Source organism: Impatiens glandulifera, chromosome 9 (genome assembly GCF_907164915.1).
Source record: "Impatiens glandulifera chromosome 9, dImpGla2.1, whole genome shotgun sequence".
Classification (NCBI taxonomy): Eukaryota; Viridiplantae; Streptophyta; class Magnoliopsida; order Ericales; family Balsaminaceae; genus Impatiens; species Impatiens glandulifera.
Window position 1 is genome coordinate 17,287,595 of NC_061870.1, and position 10,964 is coordinate 17,298,558.

A 10,964-nucleotide genomic window follows, 5' to 3' on the forward strand; every position below is an offset into this window, starting at 1 on the left:
AATATATAATAATTGGAGTATGTTGAGCAAATTATGGGTTCTTTAGTCAACAATAATATTTTATCTCATTTAATATGTATTCATTACAACTCACAAATCAGAGCAAAAGAAACATATTTTATCGACAAAATTCAAAATCTTGCAAGATGGTTAATCATATTTACGGAGTTGGGAGTTGAGTTTTGGAAAAATATCAATTTAAAAAAAAAAAAATCTTTAAAGGGTTATATTTAATTTATCTCTTAACAAACAGGAAATCCATTGAATTTTGAAAAGACAAGTAATTAATGGAGATGGTAGTGTTGACAAAATATTTCTTCATTGAATGGGGGATTTTTTGAATAACACTCACTAGTTTAAACGACATCGTTTTCCAAGGTGGAGATATTGGAGGTAAATGGACCAACTTATTATCAAGGTTTAATGAGTTGAACAATGATGATGTGTTGTCGTGGAATTCAAATGATTACTTTTTTTTTATTACTATCATGGAAAAGTAAATAGATCATGTTTTTCTATAAATGTAAATATGATATATATATTAAAAACATATTTAAAATGTTTTCAGGATCTTTATTTCTTCAACCAAACTTCAATTTAAATGTTTTGGAGTGAAAATTCATTTAAACATTTTTTTTTACGAAAATCGAATATATAACACTTAACCGAACTATTTTACAAACATTTACTTGAAACAATTCATGTGTAACCTAGAATGTGTAAAAAATAATATACATAAGTTCTTATATTTAAATGCTATAATAAAGATACACACAAAATATCATATACAATCATGGTACAATCCTCACTTTTACATTCTAGGTTACTAATTAATATCTTATTTTGAGCATTCATATTAGTGATCACCTCTCCTAACTTTATTGTCTCTTTATTCTCAATATGTTTCATTTACTAATCTCGTGACTCACTTCAGAAAACTAACAATCTTATTCACATATTTAACTATTTTTATTTATTTTATTTTTAATCGATTTTTCATTACTAATTCTGTGACTCCTCATTTCTGTCCACTAACAATCTTATTCAATAACTATCAATTATCACCTAATAATCTTCTCTTGTAACGCCCCAAATTCGGGTACCGTTACCTATAAGAAAATAGATTACAATTACCATCACACAAACCATTGGACCACCACAATTCAAACTCAAAAGTACATATGAAAGTATTTATACTTTATTAGCCTCACTCTTAGTCACATGTTGTTCTCGTATTAGTCACTCGCCGTTCTCATTCGGAGTCCTAGACTCTCATAGTTACAGGGTCGGCCCTGGGGTAAGCCCGGCAAGCCCTCGGGCTAGGGCAGCCCACTTCTCAGGGCAGCCCATTTGTTAAAAATATCAAAATATTTATTTATATTTATTGTAAATTTAAACATAAATAGTTGTAGCTTGGTGGTTCAAGATATGTATTTAAAGTTTCAATGTGGTTATGGGTTCAAATTTCATAAAAAATGAATTGTTTTTTTTTTTTTATCAATTTTTAAAACTAGACTTAGGACAACAAAAAGTATATCGAACTTTTTCTATCGAAGCTAGGGCAACCCAAACCTCGGGTTCGGCTCTGCATAGTTATGACATTAGAAGTGACCCATATGACACTTTGTTCCCGCGGGGATTCAAGGGATGCTCTCATGTGACACTTTGTTCTTACCACCGAGTCGACTCTGATACCAACTGTAACGCCACATCGGGAAATCATAGTTAACCGACCTCTTATCATCTCATTTCGACCAACCAACATATCACACTTAACCATCTCATGGCCTTTTAATCTCATTATCTTTTAACCACTTATTCGTGACTCTTCAATTCAGTTAACAATTAATCTTATTCATATATTTAATTATCATTATCACACAACATCTCCTCATTTCTTTGAGAACACGTTTACTAATATTTCCAAATAGGGGGAATTTATCAACATCTTACCATCTCACTAAACAACATATTCTTTATCTCATTTTTATCTATATTTCGGTCAACCAACAATCTTCTTTCACATATTTATCTATCGTTACTCTTTTATATTAAATTTTATAATTATTATAAATTTGCACCTAACGAAGATTTAAATCTAGATCTTTATTATGCATTATAAACCATTAACAATTACACTATTTAAGATTACTGATTTATTCTTATAATTTTATATATGAATATATAATTACTCTTACAATCTCACTTCAGCCAACAACATAACTATTTTTTTCTCAATCAAACATTTTACCCAAATTTTGGTTAATCAATAATCTTTATTCACGTATTTATCCATTGTTGAGATCCGAATCCTCGATCTTTGCATTAGGAACCATTAATCATTACACAATTTAATTTTTTTTATATAATTTTATATATTAATATGTAATTAATATCACTAACAATTAAAAATTAACACTCATCTAATATTAACAAAATCATCTCATTATTATTGGCAACTTCAATCAATCAATCAATCAACCAACCATTTCATCCCATCCCATGATCATTATTATACAACTTTGTACTCTATGTATCCTTAATAAATTTTGCACTCAACCATTTCATGATGACCGACTTTGGGAAGAGCCCATACTCACCCCCTTAGACAGCTCAATGCCATATGGACCTCTTACCTCTGTAAAAACAATTTTTTATTTTTTATTTTTTTATTTTTCATGACATATCCCTTCCATATATAATTATATATTATAAAATAGTTAATACAAATATAATTATTAATGTATATATAAAATAATTAACTGAAGAAAAAGTTTAAGATTTAAAAATGTTAAATTAAGAAAATAAGTAAGAGAATATTTTAACCTAAATAAAAAAATGAGATGAATATTATAAAATAGTTAATACAAATAAAATAATATATTTTTATTTAAATATATCAAAAAATATAAAATAATTAATACAAATAAAATAATTAATATATATATATAATTATTTATTAAAAAAATATAAAATATAATTAAAAATAATTTTTTTTTTACATTCATAGTTAATAAGTATTCAAAAACTTTTTAAATATATTTTTATTAAATAATAAAAATAATTAAATAAATGATCTTTTGATAATAACTTATACCCATATTCTTAAGTGAGGTTGATTTATATTAGAACCCGATTCATATTGTATTACAAAAAAGATTCGAATTATAATCGAGTGAATCTAAAATTAAGCATCACTTTATATATATATATATACTATAACTTAATTTAAATAAATCCAACTCACTCCAAACTTTGTAATAGAATCAAACTCCAATATCTATAAATTGGTCGGATAACTTCACTTGTCGTTTTGACTCAAACTGTAGTCTAAACCAGATCCATATTTCCAAGCTTCAAGTTTTCGCTTCCATTTAAACTTCATTCTAGCAGGAAATGTATCAACCAGTGGCCTATTTCAAAAGTATATATATAGTTTTTCAAAATCTCATCAATACTGCAAAAATCAAATGAAATATGAATCTTTTTCAATAATGAGGAATATTATTTGTACCTTATAGTCGGATCAAGGAACGTAGAAAGAAAAGTATAGTAACCCAACATGAAGAAATGTCCAGACCAATCAACAAGCACCGGAATTCCAACCTTAAAAACAACAAGGGAACCGAGGCCAATGATATATAACACGAATCCACAACGATAGTTTTTCACTTCTTTTCGTAGAATGTTTATATTATATAACCTGCTTGAAGATTGATGGAATTATTTGAGGTTTAGTTATCATCACAAGGCCTAAGGTCTTCACAAGTGGCCCAAACTGTATAACATCCTGCATGATTTTTAACTGTATTTAACTAACCAACAAATCGTAGTATAAACCACAGATCAAAGACGGATATAATTACTAGATTAACCTGAAGAAATGGCCTTAGAACAGCATCTCCCAACCTCTAATGATTCAATCAATGAAGAATGACAAAACAAAAATATATGAAAATTAGAGTTTGTGGGCAAATATCAAAACTTTAATAATCGTTCAAGGGCTTTATGGGTTTCTCGAACCTCCATGCTCTGAAAATTGGCATAAAGAAGTTCATTGATGAAGTCTGGAGAAACATTAACGTTCTTTTTTGCTGACATTGCCCTTTGAAATAACCACGACGCACTTAAATTGGGCTGACAAATTACCATTTTTGGTTAACTGAAAGTTCCTATAAATGGATAATACTATCATATTCATAGAAAACCAACCATGTACGGGTTCAGCAATGACAAGCTTTGAGAATCCAGTAAATCATCCTTCATTGCTTCATATATGCCTTCATTAAAACATCATATTAATGAGAAAAAATAAATTAAAGAGTGTTGAGCGAAATTAGTTCATACCGGTTGATAATCTTCCAAGATGCCTTGTAAGGCTCCCGAAACCACCAAACGAAACGGGAGATTGAATGCCACTAGCATCACCAAACTGCAAAAAGACTATATATGCCATGTGATAAATGACTTATGAATTCCTACGAACTTGTGTAATGTTCTACTGCAATAAGAACCTGAAGAACACGGTCAAAAGCTGCTGGCAATGGACTGTCAATTCAACACAAAAAAAATGTGTCAGATCCAAAAACACGAGAAAACAACGATATTCTCAAAAGAAAAGGAAATCACCTGTCACGATAAGTAGGGAAAATGCCGAAAATAACTCTCAAAATCTCCATATTCTCAAAAGGGACTCCTTGATAATTAGGCATGAGATCCCAATAATCTTCTAATAAATCTTCTAGTTTAGGGGATCCAGGTTGTGGATCAACATAAGTGAACATATAAGTAGTTCGATCCAAAGGACCCGAACCAGAAGGAAACGCCTGCGAATTAACCCAAAAGAAATTCAAAATATTGACATCTTAATCCACAAAAAAACAACAAAAAATGGCAGTTACCTCCCAGAAGTAATGTACTTTGGATTGGGCGACATTTTTAGCTGAAGGACTACTGAATATGACGTCACTAGTAGAGTTGTCTTGGAATCCTCTAGAACACGAACCAACGACAAGGCAAACACCATCTGGCTTTCTTCCATTTCTAATCTGTTAATTAGTTAACAACAAACCAACATTACATAATGCTATTTTGTGATTGTTCATACAGTTATGTCATTCCGAGAAAATTCAATAATTGTATGGAGAACAAGAGTCCTAAGAGATTTCATGACCTACAAAATTAGGTCATTAGAAAGACAAACGAGAGAAGAGACTTTACTCGAAGATTTACAGATACACTTTTTGAGCAATGATCTACGTAATATGTTTGGAACTAATTTCTAGACACTTCGCAAAGACAAGAATGGGGATTGGATCGGATCAAATGTTATCCACGACACATGTAGCAATGTAGCTGATTAGGTTAGTTCTGATACTTTTACATTAAACTGATGAAGTTTGTGATGTATAGTTTGTATTTTATAATTTGAACTGAGTTTTTTTAAAAATAAACTCTGATTATAACCATAATTTTACCTGTTTTACTATCGGAGAGAAATTTCCCATTGCATCAATGATGAGACGTGATGACAAAATCTTCCCATCAGCTAGTTTCAACACCTATCATTTTCATTTTTTTGTGGTTAAATCAGAACAGACCTGAAGCGTAAAGTAATTGATTCACTTCAATAAAAGACTTAACCATATTCACACAAAACCCATATGTTGAAGTGTTTTAACTAAAAAACTTATGTACATTTCCACTGCTAGAGATGTTAGTATTCTTACCGCTGAGTCCTTGTATATGCATAAGCTCGATACACTGCAATCCTCTATAACAACTCCTCCAAGTAAACTAAAACGCTTTTTGACAATTTCAATGAGCTTCACAGGCCTAGAATACCAACATAAAACCATTCAATCAAAAACTATTCACTCTGGTCATATGTTTTATCTAGATGTTTCACCATGATTCATGCGACATTCACGTTAGTTATGAATGAACGAAAAATAACTTTATCATTTCAAAAAACAAAACATTGTCGAAATGTTTATGAAAGAATAAGAAACCTCGCCCAAGCAAAGCTACCTATGGTCACACGATGATAAGGGAATCAAGAATGTGTTTTTGAAGATTAAGAAGAAAAAAATGGTACTCACGATACACCAAGATTAAGGATATCTTCAACCCAAATCTCACCCTTTCCATCAAACCCACATCTGTTCTGCAAAGAAACAAATCAAGTGATTTCAACAACCTAAAAGATTATGTCTCTTTAACGACTACTGGCTATATTTACACTCCAATAGAAGATTAGTTCAACTCCATCCCCATCCCCTTCTAAAAGGTTTAAAGTAGAAAAAACTAGTGAAAACCCAAAAAAATGTAAGCCCAACTATGATATTCAGTTCATCGTCAGTCAATTTCAGAAACTGTCAATTTATTTTGAAAGAACAGATACAAGACCTTTGAGTATAAAAACAAAAAAGTATGGTTGTTGCAATTCAATGGAAGAAACTTACAGGATTAAATTTGGAAGCAATAGCGAGTTCTATATCATCTTCATCTAAAATGCCAACTTCAACTAGTTCCTGCAGTTCTTTCCTAGAAATGTTCCATTCTTGCTCCCTCTGATCAAATTATAATCCAAATTAAGTGTTGTGAGCTAAAAATCAATGATGAAACCATTACAGAGATCAATGGTGTATACAGTATACCCCCTTTAGTATATTCCTTTCGACAATACAAACACGAAGGCCTTTGCAACTGAGAGCAGTAGCCACAAAGATTCCCAAAGTACCACCACAAACAATCACATCAAATGTTTCAGATACTTTATCAGCCAGATCAGATTCAGTAAATAAACCAGGAACAGTTGAAACAATTTCTTTGGTAGCTTCTTTCTCAACTGCATATTTAAGGTACTATACTTATCATCTATACATAACATCGTCATTATCATCACATAATCACTGCTATAATTTACCTACCGCGTTGATCAGAGTAAATACTAGACCATAACTGATCCAATCTTTTCAATGCATTATAGGAGTATGATCCCCCAGCACCACCAGCCTCCCCAGTCGAGGAAATGCTTTCCATTATCCTCTGCAAGACTCCATTTTTGAGTATCAGAGAAAGAGAGATAGGGAGGGGAAATGGGAGAAATCCATTACCTGGGTTCTTGATGGAGAGGATTGTGCTTCCACAAACAGTTTCCGGCGTCGTCGACTAAACGTTGGAATCTTACATGGGTGGTACTGGATTTGGATGGCGCCATTGGTGGTGTAGATACGCGGATGGAGCAGCATCTTTAGAACTAGAAAGACTCTGAGAATTGAACACGTTAACGCCCAGAGATACGAACTCTTATCTGATGACGAGACAGATTTTGGTGGGAATAAGAACAAAGAATAGAAAAATCTTGAATTAGGAAGTTAGTGGAATGGATATCATATTCAATTACTATCTCTAAAATTAGCAATATTTTTATTATAATAGTAAATATATGCATTTTTATTATAGAAAATAAGGATATCAGCACAAATCATGTGATAATGATGTTATAACGTGATTAAACTTAAATCTAATAAGAGTTTAGAAATTTTATTTTTCAGTTTAATCACGTGTTGATTCATCATTTCCGACATTATTTATGACATCAAATTTTCGATATTTATCATTACTCTACTGTACAAATATAATTTTTTATTCAGAAATTTTAAGCTGTTAGATTCAATCATATTTTTTACCGAAAATTTCTCTCAATCTTGTTGGTGTCATTTTAAAAAATGTACCATATATAATAAATAACCTAAATAATGAAACTAATTAAACATTCTTTTAAATAAATTTCTAAACAAATAAATTAAGAACTTAAAAGACAAATAGTTAGTTGGGATTATAATTTTCTTTTTCTATTTTTTTTATAAGTTGAAAAGTCATCTTACTACTAGTGACTTCTTCTCCTTCCTTTTTATTAGAAAGATAGTTTAGTACCATTTCATTAAAATAAGCCAAAAGAGGAAAAAAAAATACGAAAGTTTAAGATCAGATCTAGACAATTTCTAGATTTAATAATGAAACAATAATTGAATTATAGACAACAACAACAATCAATTAGCGCATATGGCGTTTTTACTTTGATTCTACTTGTGATTTTCTCAAACGAAATATCCCATATCTGACATAATTTTCTATTTTCTTTATTCCCTTCTATTCCTCTCCAGAATTGAATGAGTGCATTTTCATCTGAAGTTATATCTCCCCAAATATCTTTAGTAGTTTTACTTCTAGCCTAGCGACAATAAGAGGTGAATACTAACCCTAAGTTCCTAGGTTCGAGTCCGTCAGGCGGCAAGTTGTACGCCTAGTTAAATGGTTAAGTGTGTTTGCGGACTACATACTTAATTCGTTGTCCCATTTTTAATAAGAGGTGAATACTAACCCTAAGGTCTTGGGTTCGAACCCGTCAGACAACAAGTTCAGCGCCTGGTTAAATGATTAAGTGTGTTTGCGGGGCTACATACTTAATTTGTTGCCAATTTTAAAAACACTCGTGACTTTTTTGGTGGCCATTTTAGCATCGGAGAGTGTTTTGTTATTCATATTTGAGTTGATATTGTGTTTTATTCAGTACAACAATCTATTTAGTTGGATCGGATGTGTCATATAGAACTTTATTAATCTGAATAATACTCTAAATCTTTGGTTGGTCGTCTGTTGCTCATATCCTCCAATCGTATTTGTGATCATTTCTCGATTCTATATTCATCACATTCTTTACAGCAAAGAAGAAGATGTTGTCGAAACTAGAGTTCTTTTTTATTTTTCTTTTAAGGAATTTTTGGAATTAATTTTTAATTTGAATGTCCTTTTAATATGTATCTTGCAATCATTTTAATGGATTTCTCGCTAGTTTAACCATATTTATATATGATCAGTTATAATTTAGCATAACTTTTTTTACGTTGGTTACCAACCATCGGGCAAAGATAAATTTTACTACCGCTCAGAATTTTGGGTAGAAATTTTTCTGACACCGCTTAATTAGTTTTTTTAACATGTTCTCTTTCATCACTCATTGTTATTGAATTCAAATGAATTCGTCCTTGAAGTTACCCTAAGGAAATCGTGAGTGAGGATTAGTTTCATCAGAATCTTAATATTTGCAAATTTATTTTATGTAACATCTAGATTTAATTTTTTAGATGTTATTTATTTTATTTGTAAATTAATGTTATATATGTATCTCCTTATCTATATATATAATAATGCTTAATTTCAAAGAAGTATCTGGATTGTCAGGTCGAGAGTTTTGGTTAATTTGGATATATATGTGAGAGTAAATATATATTTGTGTCGGATTGTGGGTTAATCCGCCATAAAAAAACAGTTAAAAATAAAATTAAAAATACTATATGTATGTTTTGAACTTGCAACCTAACAAAAACAAGTTAAACCATTTAAATAACTTGACTAATAAGATTTTATATTTTAAATTTAACACCAAATTTGATGAACGTGAGACATTCTAAACGATATAAGTTAAACTTTTTAACTAAATAATATATATATATATATATATATATATATATATATATAATAATGCTTAACTTTAAAGTGTCCGGATTTCCAAGTCGAGAGTTGTGATTAATTTGGATATATGTGTGAAAGTAAATGGATGATTAAGTCGGATTGTGGGTTGACCCGCCCATAAACTTAAAAGAGTTAAAAATAAAATAAAAATGTTATATATATGTTTCGAACTTGCAACCTAACAAAACAAATACAACTCTTTTACCAAGTGTGATTGAGATGTGGTTTGCCGAGGGATATTAGGCCGATAACAATTGAAAGTGATTAAAAAATATGAATCAAATATTTGATTGACTAAAGTGTGAGGTCACAATGCTAAATGTCAATTGAGATTGGTGGTTTGTTTTCTTAGGGATAATAGACGTGTTAAAGTGTGATTGAGATGTGGTTTGTCGAGAGATAAAAAATCGGTTACAAAAGATCGTGATGTCATGAGATTAGAGGTCAATTGAGATTAGTGGTTGATTTGCTAAATGATATGAAGCGTGTGAAACTGTGATTGAAATTGGTGATTGGTTTTCCGAGAAATATATATATATATATATATATATATATATATATATATATATATATATATATATATATAAAAGCCTTAGTGAAAAAACTAATAAATTTTAAAAATAAAAATTTAATTTAAATATATTAAAGTAATAAATATTTAATAAATATTTTTAAAATACAAATATTATATATATATATATATATATATATATATATATAAAAGTATTATTTTTAATTGTTAGTCATATAAATTATATATGCATACACAAAATAATAAATATAAAATTTTAAGTGGTCTAATAGTTGAAGTGTTAATACTATATAATAGAGACCATGATTCAAATCCCGTTAGACACAATTTTAAACTATTAAAAACATTAATGGTTAATTTGTGAAATGAAAAATCTATTTAGTTGGATCGGATTTGTCATATAGAACTTTATTAATCCGAATAATACTCTAAATCTTTGGTTGGTCGTCTGTTGCTCATATCCTCAAATCTTTATAGTGTTTAGTCTTTCTTTTTCAAGTTTGTTGGTCAATCTTGTTTATTAATGAAGTTTTAATATTTAGAGAAAAAAAGACAATGAGGCGTCTTGGACTCTAGGTTATAGGTCAAATTAAATATTCTTTAAGAGATAACAATTAAACGACCCTAAAGAACCTGATTAGTAGTAATCAAACATACGAAAACAGAGATTACAAACAAAGATTACAAATTGTATCAAAATATAATTATCCCAATTAGGAGTTTTATTTCCATACCAACTTGATGTTTCAATATGTTGTCTTTCTCTTCCCTTGTCCTTCCTCTTCCATTGTCCTTCCTCTTCCCTTGTCCTTAACTAGAGAGTTTGATGAATAATGCCTATTTTTATTTTGATTTTTTCCTTTATATGAACCCGTTCTGATTTGATAGAAAG

The 10,964-nt window shown here is 29.9% G+C and overlaps 1 protein-coding gene across 3 annotated transcripts; it reads right to left on the reverse strand.

Annotated features, from left to right (window-relative positions):
- Positions 1-3,167: 3,167 nt before the first annotated feature.
- LOC124914110 lies at positions 3,168-7,344 on the reverse strand. 3 transcript variants are annotated; one of them, XM_047454591.1, is made up of 17 exons: positions 7,119-7,341; positions 6,933-7,050; positions 6,660-6,850; positions 6,465-6,572; positions 6,102-6,166; positions 5,730-5,835; positions 5,478-5,561; positions 4,902-5,048; positions 4,630-4,826; positions 4,515-4,548; positions 4,348-4,432; positions 4,213-4,280; positions 4,024-4,137; positions 3,876-3,911; positions 3,704-3,790; positions 3,515-3,606; positions 3,168-3,413 (listed from the first exon to the last, which is right to left on the reverse strand). In XM_047454591.1, exons 1-17 carry the CDS (start codon positions 7,251-7,253, stop codon positions 3,302-3,304), a joined length of 1,779 nt encoding a protein of 592 aa, XP_047310547.1. In that variant the 5' UTR covers positions 7,254-7,341; the 3' UTR covers positions 3,168-3,301. The 3 variants fall into 3 exon arrangements, 2 of the variants coding, with proteins under 2 accessions (XP_047310547.1, XP_047310548.1); XM_047454592.1 differs by lacking the exon at positions 5,478-5,561 and having other exon boundaries at positions 7,119-7,343; XR_007096801.1 differs by lacking the exons at positions 3,168-3,413; positions 3,515-3,606; positions 3,704-3,790; positions 3,876-3,911 and having other exon boundaries at positions 4,348-4,443; positions 7,119-7,344.
- Between the last annotated feature and the right edge of the window lie 3,620 nt (positions 7,345-10,964).